This window comes from Anomaloglossus baeobatrachus, chromosome 12 (assembly GCF_048569485.1).
Source record: "Anomaloglossus baeobatrachus isolate aAnoBae1 chromosome 12, aAnoBae1.hap1, whole genome shotgun sequence".
Taxonomy (NCBI): domain Eukaryota; kingdom Metazoa; phylum Chordata; class Amphibia; order Anura; family Aromobatidae; genus Anomaloglossus; species Anomaloglossus baeobatrachus.
Window position 1 is genome coordinate 82,214,422 of NC_134364.1, and position 25,757 is coordinate 82,240,178.

The following is a 25,757-nucleotide window of genomic DNA, read 5'->3' on the forward strand; positions in this document are numbered from 1 at the left end:
CATATCCAGCAGGTTCTCCGGGTCTGTGGATGGAGCCCGGTCTCAGTGCCTGGAGACCGGTAAGATCCCACTTCACCCAGAGCCCTGAGGGGGGATGGGGAAGGAAAACAGCATGTGGGCTCCAGCCTCCGTGCCCGCAATGGGTACCTCAACCTTAACAAACACCCGACAAGAGTGGGGTGAGAAGGGAGCATGCTGGGGGCCCCATATGGGCCCACTTTTCTTCCAACCGACATAGTCAGCAGCTGCTGCTGACTAAAAACAGTGGAGCTATGCGTGGATGTCTGACCTCCTTCGCACAAAGCATGAAAACTGAGAGCCCGTGATCCCACGGGGGGTGTATATGCAGAAGGGGAGGGGCCTTACACTTTTTAGTGTAATACTTTGTGTGGCCTCCGGAGGCAGTAGCTATACACCCAATCGTCTGGGTCTCCCAATGGAGCGCCGAAGAAAAAAGGATTGGAAATGATTACTGCTGCATGGCAGTGCAAAACTCTACACGCCCTACAGCCTGTCTGGATTGTGAGTATCCAGTGCAAACTGCACATCTGAAAACGGAGGTCCTACCCTAAGCAACACTTTAATATAGGAATCGCACTAATAGTAACCATTAACGGGGTTTTCCATGAATGATCTTGTTACCTGCACAAGCTCCCCCTGGTAAAGAACAAGCGAGGCTTTACCTTCCCTCCCTTGCTCCAGTGCCGACTCTTCACCGAGCCCTCAATCATTGCTTAGGCTGCACATCACGGCTGCAGCCAATCACTGGGACTAGCGGTACATGACATATACATCAGAGGAATCAGTGATGAGCCGGCACTAAAGCAGGGGAAGTCTATGAAAAGGTAATTCATGGACAACCCTTTTAACATGATTGTAGACACCAAGAGGTAGAAAAGTTTTGTAATTTATTGTAGTTTCTTTAAGCAATTCAAAACTGATTGTAAGGAGATATGTGCACATGAATACTACTGTCATTGTTTCATAGGCCCCTATTCATACACAGCAGAGATGTGTGACCAGTTTAATGTGTTTCTTATAACTAGATCGGGTGGAACAGGACTGCACTACTTTGGTTGCAAAGAAATGACGCAGGTGTGAACGAAGCTCAACACTGACGGGGTTTTAGGTTCTACATGTGAAAAGCGTTTCCATTCAATAATATTGTCTATACATCTAGAAGGAAACAGTCAATCTCCCCTCTATCATAAGGATTGTGGACATCACTGGCTCTTAGGCAGAAGCCGGGCAGGGCAGGAGGGGCGGCAGGCCGGGAAGGGCAGGGCAGGAGAAGCCGCGGGCCGGGCAGGGCAGGAGGGGCGGCAGGCCAGGAAGGGCAGGGCAGGAGAGGCCGCGGGCCGGGAAGGGCAGGGCAGGAGAGGCCGCGGGCCAGGAAGGGCAGGGCAGGAGAGGCCGCGGGCCAGGAAGGGCAGGGCAGGAGAGGCGGCAGGCCGGGCAGGGCAGGAGGGGCGGCAGGCCAGGAAGGGCAGGGCAGGAGAGGCCGCGGGCCGGGAAGGGCAGGGCAGGAGGGGCCGCGGGCCGGGAAGGGCAGGGCAGGAGAGGCCGCGGGCCAGGAAGGGCAGGGCAGGAGAGGCCGCGGGCCAGGAAGGGCAGGGCAGGAGGGGCCGCGGGCCAGGAAGGGCAGGGCAGGAGAGGCCGCGGGCCGGGCAGGAGAGGCGGCAGGCCGGGCAGGGCAGGACAGGAGAGGTGGCAGGCCGGGCAGGGCAGGATTGGCGGCAGGCCGGGCAGGGCAGGAGAGGCGGCAAGCCAGGGGCAGGAGAGGCCGCAGGCCGGGCAGGGCAGGAGAGGTCGCAGGCCGGGCAGGATTGGCGGCAGGCAGGGCAGGAGAGGCGGCAAGCCAAGGGCAGGAGAGGTCGCAGGCCGGGCAGGGCAGGGCAGGAGAGGCCGCAGGCCGGGCAGGGCAGGAGAGGCCGCAGGCCGGGCAGGGCAGGAGAGGCCGCAGGCCGGGCAGGGCAGGAGAGGCCGCAGGCCGGGCAGGGGAGGCCGCAGGCCGGGCAGGGCAGGAGAGGCCGCAGGCCGGGCAGGGCAGGAGAGGCCGCAGGCCGGGCAGGGCAGGAGAGGCCGCAGGCCGGGCAGGGCAGGAGAGGCCGCAGGCCGGACAGGGCAGGAGAGGCCGCAGGCCGGACAGGGCAGGAGAGGCCGCAGGCCGGACAGGGCAGGGCAGGAGAGGCCTCAGGCCGGACAGGGCAGGGCAGGAGAGGCCTCAGGCCAGACAGGGCAGGAGAGGCCGCAGGCCGGACAGGGCAGGAGAGGCCGCAGGCCGGACAGGGCAGGGCAGGAGAGGCCGCAGGCCGGGAAGGGCAAGGCAGGAGAGGCCGCAGGCCGGGAAGGGCAGGGCAGGAGAGGCCGCAGGCCGGGAAGGGCAGGGCAGGAGAGGCCGCAGGCTGTGTCCTGTGAGGCTCAAGCATGTCACAGTATGTAAACTCCAGCCCAGTGCCGTGAGTGGCAGACAAGACCCCATGACTATAACCTTACACTATTATTATTGACAGACCATGGCTTATATTTTAATATTCCTAAATCTACAAGAGGCAGCGGTGACATCCGATATGATCACAGGTGAGAATTCACACAGAAATCTAAGGATTTCACCAGTTTCCCCTTGAATCTTATTACACTCCAACCAAATAATGAACCTGAAATTATGATTCCATTACAGGTCATGAAGTAAGAAGGGATACTACAAAATTACGTAACAAGTAGCATGTGATCATGGAAAACGTCCACTTACTCTTGGCCCCCTTTGACCCCTTGCGCTCCTTCATGTACTGCTCCTTGAGTTTATTTATCAGAGACTGGTCTACATCCCAGACCTCAGCAGTTGGGGACAGGACGTCCTTGTCTGCATGCAGATGTTAGTAAAAGAGAGAGCACATGTCAGCATCTCATTAATGTGTTAGTACCTTTACATTCTACAGCAGGGATGGCTGGGCAGAGTTCACACCAGTGTTTTCCAAGATTAGTTAAGAGATCCATGTCTTATAAATAAACAAAGATGCCTCAGTGATAAACAAAGATGCCTCAGTGATAAACAAAGATGCCTCAGTGATAAACAAAGATGCCTCAGTGATAAACAAAGATGCCTCAGTGATAAACAAAGATGCATCAGTGATAAAGATGCATCAGTGTGCACCTATTTCCAAATTACGGGCTTTATCTGTATTTTATTAGTAGGAGGGTGTCACTGGGAACATTTTTTAAACCAAAAGGCTCAGAGTAGTTAAAGTGAATAAAAGCAGCAGTACTCGGATCAGCAATCGCTCCCCGCTGGTCTCTACTTTTTGGTCTTCTTCGCTGATATCGAAATACACGAAACGCCTACATAATTAATCACTCAATAGGGGCTACCCACCTTGGCCGGTGATTTACAGAGTGGGCGGGCAGTGGTGGATAGGTAAAGCGAGTACTGCGTCTTTTATATATTTTCAAACCAGTCTGAGCCACAGGTTGGTGGATTGGACACCGGACCAAAAAAGTGTTCTGGAGAACTTTAAAGTAAATATCAAGAATGGAAAAAAACATGTATTTCACAGATTTCCTGAAAAATAGGTAAATGGAGCCAGTTACCAAGTCTCCTTAATATGTTAAGGACAAAAAAAACCACAGAAGTGTGAACATAGCCCTACAGAGAATCTGTGACTGCGACAGTCCTCTGAACAGTGCAGATTACACAATTGCACCCTGGAAATTCATTTGTGGTAAAAAGAGGGCGGGAAAAAAAAAAAGGAGCTGATGAGTGACCATTATGGGCCACATCGGGTGACTTCACAGGAGGGCTTACTGGTGGATTATTAAGTGGGTGAGGTGAGCATAGCCCTCAGAAGGCAATGTCTGCAGGGCCAATGTATCACATGATCTCTAGTACATGCTTTTCATTAGTAAGTTAAAAACACACAGTTTAGTAAAAGCATAAAGCATAAGTCATCAGCGCGGTCATCTATCCCAAGACACCCCCCCAAAGAATCATGTGAGCCATGCCCCTTGGTAAATATCAAACATTAGCATTACATGAGGCCCTATATCTTTGGAACCATATGGCGGATTTAGAATATAAAACAAAAAAAAACCCATCAGAATACCAAAGTGAGAAGTGGGAATAAAAATAAATAAATAAAATATAATAAATAAGTGAAAACAAAAGCTGATAGAGAAACCTGCATCAGGTGAAAAGTTAAGACTATAGATGCCCTGCACTACAAACACAGGGAATGAACACAGACAATTCTGGTTAAGGCTCTGTTCACACATACATTATTTCTTTGTTGCAGCTCAGTAGTTTGGAGGTTACAATGTTGTATTGGTTTAGATTAAGAAAAAAAGAAAGGAGAAAAACACAAACTGAATGATCTAGTCATGGATTTGCCAAAAAAAAAAAAAAGAAACCTTGTAGCCAGTGTGAACAGGACCCGATAATGGAATGGCAGCCGTCTACTCTGGAAGAATGTTTAGAAAAAGTACAAGTTGTCCTGAAGAGTTTCCGCGGGATCCTTCTCATATCAAGTGTGATATCTTTAGTAATGCTGGGTGAGTGTGCTCGGTATTCTATTGAGCATTGGAGTGCTTGGCATAGTATCACTGGTGTTCAGATGTGTCATTTGTGAGCGATCTGCCACAAAGAGCCAAGTCCCTTCAGTGAATGATGGGAGTCGGCCCCCCAAGAGAGCCACTTGTAGTTTCTGAATTGCTCTCACTGGGGGTAAAAAAAGTGTTCAGTGATGCATATTGAAACAAAAAAAAAAAAAAAATAAATAAAATAAACAGACAACGGCAGCAGCAGCGACAACAGCAGCAGCAGCGACAACAGCAGCAGCAGCGACAACAGCAGCAGCAGCGACAACAGCAGCAGCAGCGACAACAGCAGCAGCAGCGACAACAGCAGCAGCAGCGACAACAGCAGCAGCAGCGACAACAGCAGCAGCAGCGACAACAGCAGCAGCAGCGACAACAGCAGCAGCAGCGACAACAGCAGCAGCAGCGACAACAGCAGCAGCAGCGACAACAGCAGCAGCAGCGACAACAGCAGCAGCAGCGACAACACAAAAACAAAACCCACCTGCCTCCCGCAGTAACACTCTGCATATGGCTGACTGTATGTGGGCGGAGAGCCGAACTACCCAATCAGTGACTTCCATTATACTTGTTGCTCAGGCCCATCCGAGCGTCTGACCTGCTCGACTGCAGTAATGAGCATTGGAGAATCTTAGTGCTCACTGATCTTTAGCATATCATTAGGCTTCTCCCAGGCTGCCCCTATAGTATCATCTGCATACAGTTTAAAGGGGCAGCCAAACATTATGAAAAACGCACTGTGCAAATGTGATAAATAGCTGAGATCCACATACAATGGCATGCTTCTATACTACAACCTAAATCATTCCGGACACAGAATCCCCATCACACCAGTGAGTAAGGAGAGCGTGGGCCAAATGCAATGCAAACAATGCATCAGAAGAATGTTCCGGAAAATGTTATGCAAACTATTTTGCCTTAAACAGAACGGAAAGTTTCTGCTCAAAGACAAGAAACATCCAAGTGAGCCGAGATCTGAAGTGACAGGATAGAGAATAAGAATTGTGCTGCATGGTACAGTCTATGGAGGGGGCAGTCTGGATACTGGTCCCTGCACACGTAATCCGGGAGGCCGCTGATCGGTTAGGTTTCATGGGGCTGGAGCCCTCCTGATGGCCCATCAATGGCAGGGGAAGGGGGAACGTCAGGCTGGTGTACCCCTTCTCTCCACATGGTACCTGGTTTATATTTCTTTGTTGAGCCATTTCCAATTTTCGGGCTATGGAGCTGTGAGCGCGTGTTTGTGCCCCGGGTGATGTTTTTACTGATCCCTGGTTGTATTAGTTACGGTGTGTTGATTGCGTATAACAGCATTTTATTGCAATGTTGCAGTGGCCCAACAAACAGTTCCGGTGTTTCGTTTTTTTTTCTCGTTATGCGTAACTGACTGATTCATTTTTTTCATATCTTGATAGATTTTACTTTTACGACTGCAGTGACAGCAAATATGTCACATGTGCATTTTGTTTTTTGAATTTTTTTTTTTAATGGGGCAAAAGGGGGGGTGATTTAAACTTTTGTATGTTTTATTCTTTTCATATATTTAAAAACTTTTTTTCCCCACTTTTCACTGCATTGGTTAGTCCCCCTTACGGGACTTCGACCTGTGATCATCCAATCGCTTGTACTATAGTGACAAAATGTTTGACAAGCGCTGGCTCTCACAGAAGGTCACAACAGGCATGGTGGTCTTCAGCAGACCCCTGGCTGTCATGGCAAGCCTTCGACGCCCTGCGATGACGCATTCCCCTGCCAATGCACATTGAATACCCCTAACATAAGTTAACCGCAGAGAAGCAGAGCTCAACTCATGGATCTTAGAGACAGATGATGGCTAAATAACATAGCCATCATCTGCTGGGAAAGATGCGGGCTCGGCGTGTGAGCCTGCACCAAAGTCAGACACACAACATAGGACGTAACTATGTCATAGGTCATGAAGGGGTTCAATGTTTGGCCACGTCATGATTAGTGTTCAGCGAGTAGTTGACTATTCGTACTCACTATGCTGTTAGCGAGTACTGACAACTATTCGCTACGAGTAGCGGACGCAATGTAAGTCAATGGGAAATACTCGCTAAGTAGCGAGTAACCCGAAAGCCGTACTATTCATTACTCGCACAAAAAGTATGGCTTTCAGGTTACTCACTACTTAGCGAGAATTTCCCATTGACTTACATTGCACTCGCTACTCGTAAGGGATATGTGAGCAGCGGACAGGACTCACTAACAGCATAGCAAGTGCGAATAGTCAACTACTCACTCAACACTAATCATGATGCACCAAGTGCCTGTATTTGGATTGAGTCATTATATGCTAAGAGTCTTTTTAAGATTTGGACAAAAGAAGGGAATTTTGTTACTTACCGTAAATTCCTTTTCTTCTAGCTCCTATTGGGAGACCCAGACGATTGGGTGTATAGCTACTGCCTCCGGAGGCCACACAAAGCATTACACTAAAAAGTGTAAGGCCCCTCCCCTTCTGGCTATACACCCCCAGTGGGATCACTGGCTCACCAGTTTTAGTGCAAAAGCAAGAAGGAGGAAAGCCAATAACTGGTTTAAACAAATTCACTCCGAGTAACATCGGAGAACTGAAAAACCGTTCAACATGAACAACATGTGTACCCGAAAAAACCAAAAATCCCGAAGGACAACAGGGCGGGTGCTGGGTCTCCCAATAGGAGCTAGAAGAAAAGGAATTTACGGTAAGTAACAAAATTCCCTTCTTCTTCGGCGCTCCATTGGGAGACCCAGACGATTGGGACGTCCAAAAGCTGTCCCTGGGTGGGTAAAGAAATACCTCATGTTAGAGCTGCGAAGACAGCCCTCCCCTACGGGGAGGCGACTGCCGCCTGCAGGACTCCTCTACCTAGGCTGGCGTCCGCCGAAGCATAGGTATGCACCTGATAATGTTTGGTGAAAGTGTGCAGACTCGACCAGGTAGCTGCCTGGCACACCTGTTGAGCCGTAGCCTGGTGTCGTAATGCCCAGGAAGCACCCACGGCTCTGGTTGAGTGGGCCTTTAGCCCTGAAGGAACCGGAAGCCCAGCAGAACGGTAGGCTTCAAGAATTGGTTCTTTGATCCATCGAGCCAGGGTGGCTTTGGAAGCCTGCGACCCTTTGCGCTTACCAGCGACAAGGACAAAGAGTGCATCGGCGCGGCGCAGGGGCGCCGTGCGGGAAATGTAGATTCTGAGTGCTCTCACCAGATCTAACAAATGTAAATCCTTCTCATACCGATGAACTGCATGAGGACAAAAAGAAGGCAAAGAGATATCCTGATTAAGATGAAAAGAGGATACCACCTTCGGGAGAAACTCCTGAATGGGGCGCAGCACTACCTTGTCCTGGTGGAAGACCAGGAAAGGAGCCTTGGATGACAGCGCTGCTAGCTCAGACACTCTCCGAAGAGATGTGATCGCTACCAGAAAAGCCACTTTCTGTGATAGTCTAGAAAGTGAAACCTCCCTCAGAGGCTCGAAGAGCGGCTTCTGGAGGGCAACTAGTACCCTGTTCAGATCCCATGGATCTAACGGCCGCTTGTACGGGGGTACGATATGACAAACCCCCTGCAGGAACGTGCGCACCTTAGGAAGTCGTGCTAGACGCTTCTGAAAAAAAAACGGATAGCGCCGAGACTTGCCCTTTAAGGGAGCCGAGCGACAAACCTTTTTCTAACCCAGATTGCAGGAAAGAAAGAAAGGTAGGCAATGCAAATGGCCAGGGAGACATTCCCTGAGCAGAGCACCAGGATAAGAATATCCTCCACGTTCTGTGGTAGATCTTAGCGGACGTGGGCTTCCTAGCCTGTCTCATGGTGGCCACGACCCCTTGGGATAATCCTGAAGACGCTAGGATCCAGGACTCAATGGCCACACAGTCAGGTTCAGGGCCGCAGAATTCCGATGGAAAAACGGCCCTTGGGACAGTAAGTCTGGTCGGTCTGGTAGTGCCCACGGATGGCCGACCGTGAGATGCCACAGATCCGGATACCACGCCCTCCTTGGCCAGTCTGGGGCGACGAGTATGACGCGGCTGCATTCGGATCTGATCTTGCGTAGCACTCTGGGCAGGAGTGCCAGAGGTGGAAACACATAAGGGAGCCGGAACTGCGACCAATCTTGCACTAGGGCGTCTGCCGCCAGAGCTCTGTGATCGCGAGACCGTGCCATGAAGGTTGGGACCTTGTTGTTGTGCCGGGACGCCATTAGGTCGACGTCCGGCCTTCCCCAGCGGCGACAGATTTCCTGAAACACGTCCGGGTGAAGGGACCATTCCCCTGCGTCCATGCCCTGGCGACTGAGAAAGTCTGCTTCCCAGTTTTCTACGCCGGGGATGTGAACTGCGGATATGGTGGAGGCCGTGGCTTCCACCCACATCAGAATCCGCCGGACTTCCTGGAAGGCTTGCCGACTGCGTGTCCCCCCTTGGTGGTTGATGTATGCCACCGCTGTGGAGTTGTCCGACTGAATTCGGATCTGCCTTCCTTCCAGCCACTGCTGGAAGGCTAGTAGGGCAAGATACACTGCTCTGATTTCCAGAACATTGATCTGAAGGGTGGACTCCTGCTGAGTCCACGTACCCTGAGCCCTGTGGTGGAGAAAAACTGCTCCCCACCCTGACAGACTCGCGTCTGTCGTGACCACCGCCCAGGACGGTGGTAGGAAGGATCTTCCCTGTGATAATGAGGTGGGAAGAAGCCACCACTGCAGAGAGTCTTTGGCCGTCTGGGAAAGGGAGACTTTCCTGTCCAGGGATGTTGACTTCCCGTCCCATTGGCGGAGAATGTCCCATTGAAGTGGGCGCAGATGAAACTGCGCAAACGGAACCGCCTCCATTGCCGCCACCATCTTCCCGAGGAAGTGCATGAGGCGTCTTAAGGAGTGCGACTGACTTTGAAGGAGAGCCTGCACCCCAGTCTGTAGTGACCTCTGCTTGTCCAGCGGAAGCTTCACTATCGCTGAGAGAGTATGAAACTCCATGCCAAGATACGTTAGTGATTGGGTCGGTGACAGATTTGACTTTGAGAAGTTGATGATCCACCCGAACGTCTGGAGAGTCTCCAGTGCAACATTCAGGCTGAGTTGGCATGCCTCTTGAGAGGGTGCCTTGACAAGTAGATCGTCCAAGTAAGGGATCACAGAGTGTCCCTGAGAGTGCAAGACTGCTACCACTGCCGCCATGACCTTGGTGAATACCCGTGGGGCTGTCGCCAGACCAAATGGCAGAGCTACGAACTGAAGATGGTCGTCTCCTATCACGAAGCGTAGAAAGCGTTGGTGCTCTGTAGCAATCGGCACGTGGAGATAAGCATCTTTGATGTCTATTGATGCTAGGAAATCTCCTTGAGACATTGAAGCAATGACTGAGCGGAGGGATTCCATCCGGAACCGCCTGGCGTTCACATGCTTGTTGAGCAGTTTTAGGTCCAGAACAGGACGGAATGAGCCGTCCTTTTTTGGCACCACAAAGAGATTGGAGTAAAAACCTTGTCCTTGTTCCCGAAGAGGAACAGGGACCACCACTCCTTCTGCTCTTAGAGAATTCACCGCCTGCAGAAGGGCATCTGCTCGGTCGGGATGTGGGGAAGTTCTGAAGAACCGAGGCGGAGGACGAGAACTGAACTCTATCCTGTACCCGTGAGACAAAATGTCTGTTACCCACCGGTCTTTGACCTGTGGCAGCCAAATGTCGCAAAAGCGGGAGAGCCTGCCACCGACCGAGGATGCGGAGGGAGGCGGCCGAAAGTCATGAGGCAGCCGCCTTGGAAGCGGTACCTCCGGTTGCTTTCTTGGGGAGTGAGTGAGGCCGCCAGGAATCAGAGCTCCTTTGCTCTTTCTGAGTCCCTTTGGACGAGGAGAATTGGGGCTTGCCCGAGCCTCGAAAGGACCGAAACTTTGACTGCCACTTCCTCTGTTGAGGTTTGCTTGATCTGGGCTGGGGTAAGGAAGAGTCCTTACCTTTGGACTGTTTAATGATTTCCGCCAATTGCTCACCAAACAGTCTGTCTCCAGATAATGGCAAGCTGGTTAAACATTTTTTAGAAGCAGAATCTGCTTTCCATTCTTTTAACCACAAGGCTCTGCGCAAAACTACAGAGTTGGCGGATGCCATTGAGGTACGGCTCGTAGAGTCCAGTACCGCATTGATAGCGTAGGTCGCAAACGCAGTCATTTGCGTAGTTAAGGACGCCACTTGCGGCACTGCTGGACGTATGAAAGAGTCCACCTGTGCCAGACCAGCTGAAATAGCTTGGAGCGCCCACACGGCCGCGAATGCTGGAGCAAACGACGCGCCAATAGCTTCATAGACAGATTTCAACCAGAGGTCCATCTGTCTGTCATTGGCATCTTTAAGTGAAGCCCCATCCTCCACTGCAACTATGGATCTAGCTGCAAGCCTGGATATTGGAGGGTCCACTTTTGGACACTGGGTCCAGCGTTTGACCACGTCAGGGGGAAAGGGATAACGTGTATCCTTAAGACGTTTGGAAAAACGCTTGTCCGGATAAGCATGGTGTTTCTGGATTGATTCTCTGAAGTCAGAGTGGTCCAGAAAAGTACTCAATTTACGCTTGGGATACAGGAAATGGAATTTCTCCTGCTGGGCAGCTGCCTCCTCTGCTGAAGGGGCTGGGGGAGAAATATCCAACAGCCTATTGATGGCCGCTATAAGGTCATTTACCATGGCGTCACCATCTGGCGTATCCAAATTGAGTGCGGTGTCAGGACTAGACTCCTGATCACCCACCTCTGTCTCATCATATAGAGACCCTTCTCGCTGAGACCCTGACCCGCGTGATGACGTGGAGGGTCTCTCCCAGCGAGCTCGCTTAGGCGGCCTGGGACTGTCATCGGAGTCAGAGCCCTCAGCCTGTGATGCCTGGGACCCCCTTGAAGTACGGATTAGTTCCAACTGAGGGGGACCGGGGAACATAGACACAGCAGTGTCCATGGTCTGAGCAACTGGCCTGGACTGCAAGGTCTCCAGGATTTTTGTCATAGTCACAGACATTTTATCAGCAAAGACTGCAAATTCTGTCCCCGTCACCGGGGCAGGGTTCACAGGCGTCTCTGCCTGGGCTACCACCACAATAGGCTCTGGCTGACGAAGTGCCACTGGGACTGAACATTGCACACAATGAGAGTCGTTGGAGCCTGCTGGTAGATTAGCCCCACATGCTGTACAAGCAGTGTATACAGCCCATGCCTTGGCACCCTTGCGTTTTGTGGATGACATGTTGTTGTCTCCTCAGAGCAATATAGGGTATACAGCCAAGAAGCGACCGTACAGTGCAGTATATATATATATATATATCTGGTACAGGAAAAAGTACACCAATACAACACTGTGGCACTAGTGGGGCCAGCACTAATGTGCTGCTTACCGCCCGCTAAACGCGGGTGTGTGGTCGCCAGCAATCCCTAGTCTGGGTCTCCCAGAGCCTGTGTCCGTCCTCCAGCCAGACTGCATGCAGGAATGGCTGCCGGCGTCCTGTGGAGGGGGGGGGCGGGCCCTGGGCGTGCTCAGACCAAAAGCGGGAAACCTGCGTCCCACTGTGCCTAGTGAGAGGGCTGGAGCATGTAAATAAGGCTCCAGCCCTCGGCGCTGACGATTGCACAGCGTCTGTCCCATTCCCTGATTGACAGGGAGGGGGCGGGAACGAAGCGGAGCTAGGCCGCAAAAGCCGGGGACTAAATTTATAAGCGCCGCCGCCGTAAAAGCGCGGTCGGCGCTAAGTCCCCGGCGCACTACAAGTCCCAGCCGCGCCGCCGCTCCGAGAGTGGCCGGCGCGGTAGTTCCCAGCACATGAAGTCACACAGCTAAGCTGCTGTGACTCAAACCCCAGCGTGCAGCGTTACTGTCCCCGGCGCACTAACACCCCCAGCAAGTCTGGCGTGTGTGTGCCTGTCTGTACGGGGACACAGAGTACCTGAAAGTTGCAGGGCCTTGTCCCTGAACGGTACCCCGGCTCCTTATCCAGCAGGTTCAATGGGTCTGTGGACGGAGCCCGTCCTCAGGGCTTGGAGGCCGGTAAGATCCCACTTCCTCAGAGCCCCTCAGGGGGATGGGGAAGGAAAACAGCATGTGGGCTCCAGCCTCTGTACCCGCAATGGGTACCTCAACCTTACAAACCACAAGTGGGGTAAGAAGGGAGCATGCTGGGGGCCCTATATGGGCCCTCTTTTCTTCCATCCGACATAGTCAGCAGCTACTGCTGACTAAACAGTGGAGCTATGGGATCCAAAAGCAGGGAGACGAAAAATCGACCGCAAACAGCTGCTATGCCAAACAATTTCTTTTATTTAGACGATTTTCTCCATAGGTGCAGGTAAAAATGCGGGAGGTGGCTTGGATGCGAGTCCCTCCACAGGACGACGGCCGTTTCGTCTGTAAGTCAGACTTCTACGGGTCCACGTCAGGGAGTGGCCGCACGCACCTTATAAAGGGGAGTGCATCCAGGCCACCGCCCCGCACGTTAAAAACAGAGGAATTAACCCATAACAGTGATTTACATGAATGAATACAAAACATCCCATTTAAAACATAATTATACAAACAATGTTGCATGCATTACTATACATATACAAAAAAGGAAAAATACCACTGACAAGGTACAAGGGCATTTTGTATCGTCAGATCCACACATAACACATTATATTCATGTTATTCTTTATTACTGACCTATCAATTCGTTTTTCAAATGGTATAAAATGTATCAAACACTCGCAGATCATTTACAAAAAACTGTTTTTTAAAAAAAAAAAAAAAAAACTTTTTTTTTTTTTTTTCTTCTCCTCCTTTTCCCTTCTTTCTTTATAAGAAGACCACTAAGTCGTTGCGGTCATTTAACCCCAGGCTTCCCTGAGCTCCAAATTTTATTATCATCTTCGCTTCTTTACGTAGCAATAATTTGTGGAGATCGCCCCCTTGTGGGGGTAGGGAAACCTGGACTAGTCCTGCAAACCGCAAGGTGTTAGGATTGCCTTCATGTGCTGTACGAATGTGTTCTATTAACCTAGGAGAACCTTTTCCTGTCGATATTGATTTGTAATGCTCTCTAAAGCGTACGTACATACACCTGATTGTCTTCCCTATATAGAATCTCCCACAGGGACATACAATCACGTAAACCACATATTTCGTTTTGCAGGAGATGAACTGCCTTACTTGGTGAGAAAAAGAACCAATTTGAACAGACGTACCGGTGAGATGCAAGGCACAATACCTGCAGTGGCCACAGCGAAAGTTCCCTACAGGGGAACATTTTTCCAGCCATGTGGATGGACAAGTCACTCTGTTTTTCACCAGTAGATCTTTCAAATTGTTACACCGTCTGTAAGAGACTAAGGGTCCTGCGTCTATCCTATCCTTCAAATCTGGATCGTTGGCAAGGATATGCCAATTCTTCTTTATGGCTTTTTTGATTACTCCATCTAAGGGGCCAAATCTGAAACTAAACATAAACCTATTAGCGGCATTGTCCGTTTTTCTTATCCTTTTTGCCTTCACTTGACTACAAGACGATTCACCGACACTAGGGGATTGACTAAAGCCTAAAACGTCCGAACCCTCAGAACACACCTTGTCATAGGCGGAATCGATCAATGTACTCGGGTACCCCCGTGCCAATAGCTACTGCTGACTAAACAGTGGAGCTATGCGTGGATGTCTGACCTCCTTCGCACAAAGCAGAAAACTGGTGAGCCAGTGATCCCACTGGGGGTGTATAGCCAGAAGGGGAGGGGCCTTACACTTTTTAGTGTAATGCTTTGTGTGGCCTCCGGAGGCAGTAGCTATACACCCAATCGTCTGGGTCTCCCAATGGAGCGCCGAAGAAAAAAACAAAACAAAAACGCAAATGCAGCTAATAAAAGCTCAGAAGATGACCAGGGAACAACTGGAGGGGTAATCGAATGTAAAGCATTTATGACATATACAAGGATATATTAATCTATACATGGACAATTTCGCCCATGAGGAGTCATCAATCGCTTCTGTTTCGATCTTGACCAACCACTGAATTTTCAGGAATAATGAATACAAATCAGACATGTTGACCGTTTTTCGGTCAATGTAGTCTAACATGTTTGGATCCATCGAAAAACGATAGACTGTTGGCAAATTTTCATCTACTGTGTATGGGGGTCTAAATTGTCAATTGGGTGTCACAAATTAGAGGTGTGCCCATACACACTGACCAATCAGACTGTACAGACACACCCCTTTGACGTGGAACTGCAGAGAGCTATGCCTATGGAGACACTTTCATGAATGGGTGAGAATCAGATTTGGTAACCGATGACTTACAATTCTTGATGTCACTTTCCAAATGCTTATTTAAGGCCATTAAAATTAGTTTTGTTACAGACAGTGCGTATTTTAGATACTGAAAATGCAGTCAATGCTTGGCAGGTGAGGGCTCGTTTTCCAAGAGGATCGTTTAGTAAGGGACACCTCTACTGGACCACCTGCTGGACTTACTGGTACAAGAAGAACAAATGGAAACCAGGCGTGGTAATGGGCATGAGCGGCTGCGTCACAACTAAATGTCTCTAATAGGGATAATCGAATACCTCAAATATTCAGCTTTGCGAATATTTGCCGAATAGGTCGCCGCTATGTGACTATTTGCGAATATTCGATGTGCAATGTAAGTCTATGGGAAACCCGAACAACAACTATTCGGAACTATTCAGGCTTCCCATAGACTTACATTGCGCATCGAATATTCACATAGCGGCGACCTATTCATCGGATATTTGCGAAGACGAGTATTTGAGGTATTCGATAATCCCTAGTCTCGACCTTTTCCCCCAGTTTAGTGGATTCCATGTAGGAGGTGTGTAATTACGGGGGACGTGCAGTCAGTTCTTTAGCCCAGCATGTGCTGCCAGTGTTGGTGCGGAGCTTTTCTGTTCATCCTCAGACTTACCAGGACATGCTGCAGACAACAGAAGAGGAGTGTGATGGCAGCAGTGGAGGTGACAGCATGTCAAGTGGAATACCGTGCGGCTCTACATACACAGGGAGGGATCTGGACCTTTGTCCAGTTACAAAATTCTTTACAAGGGAAGAAAGAAAGCCTAACAAAATCCATGAAAGACTTTCTAGAAAAACACTCAATTCCCCATTGACTTCCATTATTCTCAGCACTTGAGTCGCACCCATCCGAATTTCCAACTGCTCGTCACGAGTAGCGTACACCCGAGCACGGTAGTGCTCTCATCTCTACAAGACACCTAATTTGTTATTTTTTCTGTTTATAGAACATCATGAGGGAACTTGAATGGTCGGCCTTTTGATCACACTGATATTACAACCAATATTGCACAGTGCATCATCTAACCTGTGTGTCTGACCGACAGCCCATCAGGCCCCAACCACCAGCAGGCTCTGAATGGCTGAGGAATACAGCAGACAACGAGGCCATTGCCAGGCTTCCAGCTGCCATAGAAGCATGTAGGCACCACACTATCAAGCTGTGGGGGTGCAGATTGTCTAAAAGGGAGTGATCGCACTTTGTCTAACTCTTTACATGCAGCTGTCACTCTTGACAGCGGCATCTGAGGGGTTATGGTGATTGATTCAGGACCATGTCCTGTCCCACCATAACCAGCAAGAACGTAGCTGGCTCCTGCTGCAGATGGCATGGGCACCATTTCTGTGCAAATCATCAGACGGAACTGGACACCCGATAGTGGGAAATCACCTGTGTAGTTCTGGCCATTGAACGAAATGAGTCCGTAAAAAAAACCCCGATAAAGGTCTAACTAACAGATAACCAGTTACTCTCCCTTCTGCAGCCAATGGCTACTACAACACAATGCACTCTGTCATCCAAAGTATATAGCGGTGGACCATCACGGTGTATCCTGACACACAAGAACCCATGAGACAAGCAAAGTCCATATTCTTGGTGGGGAATCTGTGGGTTTTCATGTCCAGCACCAGTGTCTAGCTATAAACCAATGCATACACTTACCCCACTCCGTCCCGTCTCCTGAACTCCTGGCCTCTCCAGCTCCTTCACCATCTTCCGCAGTCACAAGAAAGTCAAACTCTTTCAATGCTTCCTCTGTGTCGTCAGCAAGTTCAGCCGCTAAACCTTCATTTCCAATCTGCTTAAGGAAAAGTTTCAGATAAGATGTTTTCCCACAGAATATATACTGTCAAGAAGCAGAGCAAGTCTGTGCGGAGGAGAAGCCTAGTCTGATAGCCGAGGGCACCGGTCTACCACCCTGACTACAGTATCAAGAAGCCGTGTGGCACCTGCGGCTGGAGGGACCTACAGTGACCAAGCACCTTGGAAATTTGCATTTTACTCAGCAAACTAAAAGATCCAAAGCTCCAGAAGTAAACTGGGCCTAGAACAAGGATTTTACAAATTGCCCTTTCCGCGTAGATGGTCATTATGGCATTCAGCCTAAACTTACTTTGTGTTTTTTGTTTAACCGTTGTTTGTCGTTCCCATCTATGACCTCTTCTATAAGGTCCCCTTCATCATCTTCATCACTGTCATCTGCACTGTCTAAGAAATTAAACGTTTCGAGTACATCACCTGAGTTCCTACAAAGAGATTCACAAATCAGTACATAGATTAGTACACCTTTCCTTTCAGCACTTGTACAAATACACGGTGAAACAATTCAGCCATTAGGTCCACAAGATCTATACATGAGGAGAGGGGTCACTCTGCCGTCAGGACATGTATATCATATCATATACTAACTAGGAGAGCATGTTGACAAGTGATACTTACCAAATCAAACAGAAATCCACCCCCCCCAAACAATACAGAATTACATGTTTTTTACACTTTCACCGCCTTTCCACTTTTTCTCTTGCTTTCCAGTAAATGGATTGGGAAAATGAATGGTGTCATGCAAAGAGTAGGCCCTCACATGGCTCTGCCAACAGAACAAAGAAACAGACATGGGTCTTAGAAAGGAGGAGAAATCAAAACCACAATCTCCGGGTCAAGAAGGGTTAAAGATTCCCAGACAACCTCGGCCCCTTCCCTCTACAGCTACCGTATTTTTAGGTTTATAAGATGCACAGGATTATAAGACGCACCCCAAATTCAGAGCAAAAAAGAGAATTTTGTTTGCTTACCGTAAATTCTTTTTCTTATAGTTCCGTATTGGGAGACCCAGACCATGGGTGTTTAGCTTCTGCCTCCGGAGGACACACAAAGTACTACACTTAAAAGTGTAGCTACTCCCTCTGAGCTTATACACCCCCTGGAGAACCAGTCCTATCCAGTTTAGTGCAAAAGCTGAAGGAGAATAGCCACCCACGAGTAGAACCGAGCAAGAACCGGAACAACCGGAGACTCTGTCCACGACAACAGCCGGTGATAACACACGGAACAAGAAAATTGCCAACAGGCAACAGGGAGGGAGCTGGGTCTCCCAATACGGAACTATAAGAAAAAGAATTTACGGTAAGTAAACAAAATTCTCTTTTTCTTTATCGTTCCTATGGGAGACCCAGACCATTGGACGTTCCAAAGCTGTCCCTGGGTGGGAATAAACAAAAAAAAACTAAGAAGTAGGTGGAGCCTAACTTCACAAGTGGGCGACAGCCGCCTGAAGGATGCGTCTGCCCAAGCTCGCATCTGCCGAAGCATGAGCATGCACTTGGTAGTGCTTCGAAAAGGTATGCAGGCTAGTCCAAGTGGCAGCCTGACAGACTTGTTGAACCTGGTGCCTAAAAGCCCAAGAGGCACCGACAGCTCTGGTCGCGTGTGCTTTGATCCAGAGTATGCAGCGCTTTCTCAAAGCGATGAACAGGGGCCGGACAGAAGGAAGGCAAGGAAATGTCCTGGTTAAGGTGGAAGGGAGAGACCACCTTAGGAAGAAAGTCCGGAGTCGGACGGAGAACTACCTTGTCTTGGTGAAAAACCAAAAAAGGTGACTCCGAGGAGAGCGCAGCCAAATCAGAGACTCTCCTGAGAGAAGTTATGGCAACTAGAAAGGCCACCTTTTGAGAAAGACGATACAAAGAAACCTCCCTAAGGGGCTCAAAAGGGGGTTTCTGCAATACCGTGAGGACCAAGTTAAGGTCCCAGGGATCCAAGGGCCGCCGATAAGGCGGAATGATGTGAGACGCACCTTGCATGAAGGTGCGGACCTGAGCCAGCCGGGCGAGACGCCGCTGGAACAGCACTGATAGAGCTGAGACTTGTCCCTTGAGAGAGTTGAGGGACAGTCCTAGCTGCAGAACGGACTGTAAAAAAGACAGAAGGGTCGGCAACGAGAATGGCCAAGGAGGATGGCCGGAAGAGCGACACCAGGACAGGAAAATTTTCCAAGTCCTGTGATAGATCTTGACAGAGGAAGACTTACGGGCCCGAGTCATAGTGGAGATGACTTCAGGAGGAATACCAGAAGCCGTCAAAATCCAGGACTCAAGAGCCACGCCGTCAATTTGAGTGCCGCAGAATTCGGGCGGAAAAACGGACCTTGCGAGAGTAGGTCTGGACGGTCCGGAAGATGCCACGGCATCTCTACGGACAGATGGAGCAGGTCCGGATACCAAGCTCGCCTGGGCCAGTCCGGTGCAATGAGGATGACTGGACGGCCCTCCATTCTGATCTTGCGCAGGACTCTGGGCAAGAAAGCTAGAGGGGGAAACACGTAGGACAGATGAAACTGGGACCAATCCTGAACCACCATCGTCCGCGGCGAAGGCCTGAGGATCGTGGGAGCGAGCCACGTAAACCGGAACCTTGTTGTTGTGACGGGATGCCATTAGGTCCACGTCCGGAGTGCCCCACTTGCGGCAGATTGACTGAAACACTGCCGGGTGCAGGGACCACTCGCCACCGTCCACGGATTGACGGCTGAGATAATCTGCCTCCCAGTTTTCTACGCCTGGGATGTGGACTGCGGATATGGTGGACTTGGAGTCCTCCGCCCATTGAAGAATGCGTTGGACCTCCAACATTGCCAGGCGGCTGCGTGTCCCGCCCTGGTGATTGATGTAGGCAAACGCTGTCGCGTTGTCTGACTGGACTCGAGTGTGCCTGCCCGCCAACAGGTGGTGAAAGGCTAGGAGAGCTAGAAGCACAGCTCTGGTTTCCAGCACATTGATTGAAAGGGCTGACTCGGACTGAGTCCAAGTGCCCTGGGCTCTGTGGTGGAGATATACCGCTCCCCAGCCGGATAGGCTGGCATCCGTGGTGAGAATCACCCAGGACGGAGTCAGAAAGGAGCGCCCTTGGGACAGGGAGAGGGGCCGAAGCCACCACTGAAGAGAGCTCCTGGACCGTGGCGACATAGCCACTAACCTGTGTAAGGAGGAAGGCCGCTTGTCCCAACAGCGGAGAATGTCCAGCTGCAGAGGGCGCAGATGGAACTGGGCAAAGGGAACCGCCTCCATGGACGCCACCATTTGACCCAGCACCTGCATCAGGCGCCTGAGGGAATAACGGCGGGGCCTCAGAAGAGAGCGCACCGCTAGCCGGAGAGACTGTTGTTTGACTAAGGGCAACTTCACAAGTGCCGGCAAAGTCTCGAACTGCATCCCTAGGTACGTGAGACTCTGGGTCGGAGTCAGGGTGGATTTGGGAAGATTGACAAGCCACCCGAATTGGGCTAGAGTGGCGAGAGTGAGCGAGACACTCTGCTGACAGTCTGCGCTGGATGGACCCTTGACCAGAAGGTCGTCCAGATAAGGAAGCACTGCCAACCCCTGGAGGTGTAGGACCGCAATCACTGCCGCCATGACCTTGGTGAATACCCGAGGGGCCGTGGCTAACCCGAAGGGGAGAGTCACGAATTGGAAATGATCCTCTCCTATCGCAAAACGTAACCAACGCTGGTGTGACACTGCGATTGGCACATGTAGATAGGCATCTCTGATGTCGATGGACGCAAGGAAATCCCCTTGGGTCATAGAGGCAATGACTGATCGCAGAGACTCCATGCGAAAATGCCGCACCCGGACATGCTTGTTGAGAAGCTTGAGATCCAGGATGGGCCGGATGGTACCGTCCTTTTTTGGAACTAGGAAGAGGTTTGAGTAAAAACCTCTGAACCGTTCTCGAGCAGGAACTGGTACAATCACTCCGTTTGCCTGCAAGGATGCCACGGCCTGTGAGAAGGCGGCGGCCTTGGAGCAGGGGGGAGTTGAGAGAAAAAAATCTGTTTGGCGGGCTGGAAGAGAACTCTATCCTGTAGCCGTGATATATGATGTCTCTCACCCACTGATCGGAGACTTGCTTTAACCAAGCATCGCCAAAGTGGGAGAGCCTGCCACCGACTAAGGATGTGGCTGGAGCGGGCCGAGAGTCATGAGGAGGCTGCCTTAGTGGCAGAACCTCCTGCGGTCTTCTGCGGACGCGCTTTTGTGCGCCAGTTGGATTTCAGATCCTTAGCTGAGTTAGCGGACGAGGCGGAAGGCTTAGAGGATGACCAGTTGGAGGAACGAAAGGAACGAAACCTCGATTGATTCCTAACCCTGGGCGGGTTTCCTGGTCTTGGTGTGTGGCATGGAAGTACTCTTCCCGCCAGTAGCTTCCTTAATGATTTCATCCAGCTGTTCACCAAACAGCCGTGAACCAGCAAAAGGGAGCCCAGCAAGAAACTTCTTGGAAGAAGAATCTGCCTTCCACTCTCGAAGCCACAAAATCCTGCGGATAACAAGAGAATTAGCTGAAGCCACCGCAGTGCGGTGAGCAGCCTCTAGCATTGCAGACATGGCATAAGATGAAAAAGCTGAAGCCTGAGAGGTTAAGGTAACCATCTCAGGCATAGATTCCTTGGTGAGGGAAGGCATCTCCTCTAGAGAAGCAGAGATGGCTTTGAGAGCCCACACTACTGCAAAAGTCGGGGAAAACGTGGCCCCCGCAGCTTCATACACAGATTTGGCCAAAAGGTCAATCTGACGGTCAGTGGAATCCTTAAGAGAGGTGCCGTCAGCCACCGACACAACGGTCCAGGCTGAGAGCCTAGACACCGGAGGGTCTACCTTTGGTGGAGTGAGACCACTCCTTGACCACCTCAGGTGGAAATGGAAACCGGTCATCAGAACCACGCTTTGGAAAGCGTTTGTCAGGGCAGGCCCTGGGTTTGGTCACAGCGGTATGAAAACTGGAGTGGTTAAAGAACACACTCTTCACTCTCTGAGGCGAGGTAAACTGATGTTTTTCTGCCAAAGAGGGTTGCTCCTCTGAGACTGGCGGATTGAGATCCAGCACAGAATTAATAGAAGCAATCAAGTCACTAAGATCTGAGTCACCCTCAGAGAAATCGATGGGATACATAGCCTCCGAGCCACCCGTGAGGGCATCCTCCTCATCTTGCGAGTCAGCTCTTGAGACAGAGCCATGGGATGAGGAGGGGGAGGAAACCCTGCGCCTTCTCTCAGAAGGACGAGGTCTGGGACCAGATGATGAATCCTCCGTGAGCTCCGATGGACGGAGGTCAGAGGATAGGAATCCTCTGTCAAGAGTATTAGAGGCACCCTGTGAGGAGGGCTGATGCATATTCATCAAAGTCTTGGACAAAAGTCCCATGGACTCAGCAAATGACTGGGATATGGACCTAGAAAAGGACTCTACCCAGGCTGGGGATTCAGCCACAGGTGCAGCAGCAGCCTGAGAGACCACTGGGGGTGAGACTCCAGGCTGTGGCACCGCCAAGTTAGAGCAACCATCACAGTGTGGATAAGTGCTCGGCTCAGGCAGCAGGAGCTTACATGCAGTGCATACAGAATAAAGCTTTGGAGCCTTGCTCCTTGTGTGAGACATGCTGCTGGAGTGGGGGCTTTGCAGAGAATGAACCCCAGGGAGAATATACAGAGGTTCACAACCGGAGACCGGCTGTGGCTTACCAGACCGCTGGGTGCGGTTGTTGTGTGCCCTCCAGATCCCGAAGCCCGGTCCCCCAGTGCACAGCACCTCAGCAGAGATGCAGAGTGCAGAATGTCCCAGAGCAGAGTAAACTCTGCGCGAGAAATGGCCGCCGGAGCGAGGAGAGGGGGCGGGACTAGGGGGCGTTCCTATAGGAGAGCGGGAACTGGAGGGCTATAGAGACCTGCAGGGGACCTCCCCTGTGTAGAACGGCCGCCGGGAGGAGCCGAGCCTGTCCCTCTGCATGAGTGACATGCGAGGGCAGGAAAACGAAACTAGGTCTCCGGCGAAGCCGGGGCCTAAATTTAAGCGGCGAGGCCGACAAGCAGGCACCATCGGCGCGGTTCTCAGGCAAAAGCTAGAGAACCCGCCGGAAAAGTCAAAATAATCATATACAGCATACTCTCCCCATACAATAAAGAACCGGGACCCCCAACACATAAACGTCTCAGGTACTTAGCTGCTGAGACGCAGGGCCAGGTCCCTGGGGATGAGTGCTCCGGTCCAACAGGATCCTCAAGGGGCTGTGGATGGAGACCGGACTCCTGCCAGGCATGGAGAACCGTGCTGGCTCCTACTTCAAGCCAGAGCCCAGGAGGGATGGTGAAGGAGCGCGGCATGTAAGGCTTCAGCCTTGGAAATCAACCTTAACAACACCGCCGACACAGTGGGGTGAGAAGGGACATGCTGGGAGTCCAGACTTGGACCCGCTTTTCTTCAAACTCTTTCCAAAAATCAAACAAATCAGATGAGAATGCATGTGTGGATGTATGCCTCCTGAACACAAAGCGATAAACTGGCTAGGACTGGCTCTCCAGGGGGTGTATAAGCTCAGAGGGAGGAGCTACACTTTTAAGTGTAGTACTTTGTGTGTCCTCCGGAGGCAGAAGCTAAACACCCATGGTCTGGGTCTCCCATAGGAACGATAAAGAAAATGGGTGAAAAAAAAAAAAAAAAAATGGAGTCTGTCTTATCTGATGGTGTTTTACCGAAGGGGGCAGAAGTGGTGGTAGAGCAGGGTCACGGGACGCAGGAGCGGTGGGTGTGCCAGAAACTGGCAGCTGTGCAGGGGCTGCTGTGCTGGGGCTTGGACAGCTGTGCTGTGGCAGCTGTGCTGGGGATTGGACAGCTGTGCTGGGAGAGCTGTGCTGGGACAGCTGTGCTGGGGCTTGGACAGCTGTGCTGGGCTTGGACAGCTGTGCTGGGGCTTGGACAGCTTTGCTGGGGCAGCTGTGCTGGGGCTTGGACAGCTGTGCTGGGGCTTGGACAGCTGTGCTGGGGCTTGGACAGCTGTGCCGGGGATTGGACAGCTGTGCCGGGGATTGGACAGCTGTGCCGGGGATTGGACAGCTGTGCCGGGGATTGGACAGCTGTGCCGGGGATTGGACAGCTGTGCCGGGGATTGGACAGCTGTGCCGGGGATTGGACAGCTGTGCCGGGGATTGGACAGCTGTGCTGGGACAGCTGTGCTGGGGCTTGGACAGCTGTGCTGGGACAGCTGTGCTGGGGCTTGGACAGCTGTGCTGGGGCAGCTGTGCTGGGGCTTGGACAGCTGTGCTGGGGCAGCTGTGCTGGGGCTTGGACAGCTGTGCCTGCTGTGCTGGGGCTTGGACAGCTGTGCTGGGGATTGGACAGCTGTGCTGTGCCTGCTGTGCTGGGGATTGGACAGCTGTGCTGGGACAGCTGTGCTGGGGCTTGGACAGCTGTGCTGGGGCTTGGACAGCTGTGCTGGGGCTTGGACAGCTGTGCTGGGGCAGCTGTGCTGGGGCTTGGACAGCTGTGCTGGGGCTTGGACAGCTGTGCCTGCTGTGCTGGGATTGGACAGCTGTGCTGGGACAGCTGTGCTGGGGATTGGACAGCTGTGCTGGGACAGCTGTACTGGGGCTTGGACAGCTGTGCTGGGGCAGCTGTGCTGGGGCTTGGACAGCTGTGCTGGGGCAGCTGTGCTGGGGCTTGGACAGCTGTGCTGGGGCTTCGACAGCTGTGCTGTGGCAGCTGTGCTGGGGATTGGACAGCTGTGCTGGGGCTTGGACAGCTGTGCTGGGGCTTGGACAGCTGTGCTGGGACAGCTGTATACGGATAAGGCTGCACATCAAACTTAGATAATAGTATAATGCCTCAAGCATATGGACAAATATTGGAATATACAATGAAAAATGCTACTTGCTAATTTGAACATGTGAATAATGAATTGCATACCTGCCATGAATATTAGGAAAAAGGAGATATTTAGCAATCGCATTGATCAATGTAACTGAGCCCCAAGGCCTCGTCAAGGCATATCTCTATATTGGGGTCCCTAGCTCTGTGACCCTAACTGTGTGTCATCTCATTGCAATTAAAAACTGCTATGGGTGGAGAGGGGTAACTAAGGACTTTCTTATATAGGAGATGGAAAAAACATGGCCGAAAGGGGCGGAGCTGTGTTCACATTCAGAAAATTTTTTTCTGAATGTGAACACAGCTCCGCCCCTTTCGGCCATGTTTTTTCCATCTCCTATATAAGAAAGTCCTTAGTTACCCCTCTCCACCCATAGCAGTTTTTAATTGCAATGAGATGACACACAGTTAGGGTCACAGAGCTAGGGACCCCAATATAGAGATATGCCTTGACGAGGCCTTGGGGCTCAGTTACATTGATCAATGCGATTGCTAAATATCTCCTTTTTCCTAATATTCATGGCAGGTATGCAATTCATTATTCACATGTTCAAATTAGCAAGTAGCATTTTTCATTGTATATTCCAATATTTGTCCATATGCTTGAGGCATTATACTATTATCTAAGTTTGATGTGCAGCCTTATCCGTATATAGTATGTAATTTTTGGCTTGCACTCATAATATATATATTAGTGCTCACTTCAGTTATCCTATTCAGTGCTGGGACAGCTGTGCTGGGGCTTGGACAGCTGTGCTGGGGCTTGGACAGCTGTGCTGGGCTTGGACAGCTGTGCTGGGGCTTGGACAGCTTTGCTGGGGCAGCTGTGCTGGGGCTTGGACAGCTGTGCTGGGGCAGCTGTACTGGGGCTTGGACAGCTGTGCTGGGGCTTGGACAGCTTTGCTGGGGCAGCTGTGCTGGGGCTTGGACAGCTGTGCTGGGGCAGCTGTGCTGGGGCTTGGACAGCTGTGCTGGGGCAGCTGTGCTGGGGCTTGGACAGCTGTGCTGGGGCTTCGACAGCTGTGCTGTGGCAGCTGTGCTGGGGATTGGACAGCTGTGCTGGGGCTTGGACAGCTGTGCTGGGGCTTGGACAGCTGTGCTGGGACAGCTGTATACGGATAAGGCTGCACATCAAACTTAGATA

The 25,757-nt window shown here is 51.2% G+C and overlaps 1 protein-coding gene across 8 annotated transcripts in view; it reads right to left on the minus strand.

The window, feature by feature from the left end:
- Positions 1–25,757, minus strand: part of STRN3 (striatin 3) — a 110,849-nt gene that overhangs the window by 57,119 nt on the left and 27,973 nt on the right. For 3 of the 8 annotated variants that reach the window (XM_075330255.1, XM_075330252.1, XM_075330250.1), the window contains exons 6-8: positions 17,031–17,163; positions 16,580–16,718; positions 2,753–2,863 (exon numbers count right to left, since the gene is read on the minus strand). In XM_075330255.1, the coding sequence (XP_075186370.1) occupies positions 2,753–2,863; positions 16,580–16,718; positions 17,031–17,163 (383 nt within the window). The remainder of the gene's footprint in view (positions 1–2,752; positions 2,864–16,579; positions 16,719–17,030; positions 17,164–25,757) is intronic. The other 5 variants (XM_075330257.1, XM_075330254.1, XM_075330256.1 and 2 more) reach the window with 3 other exon arrangements.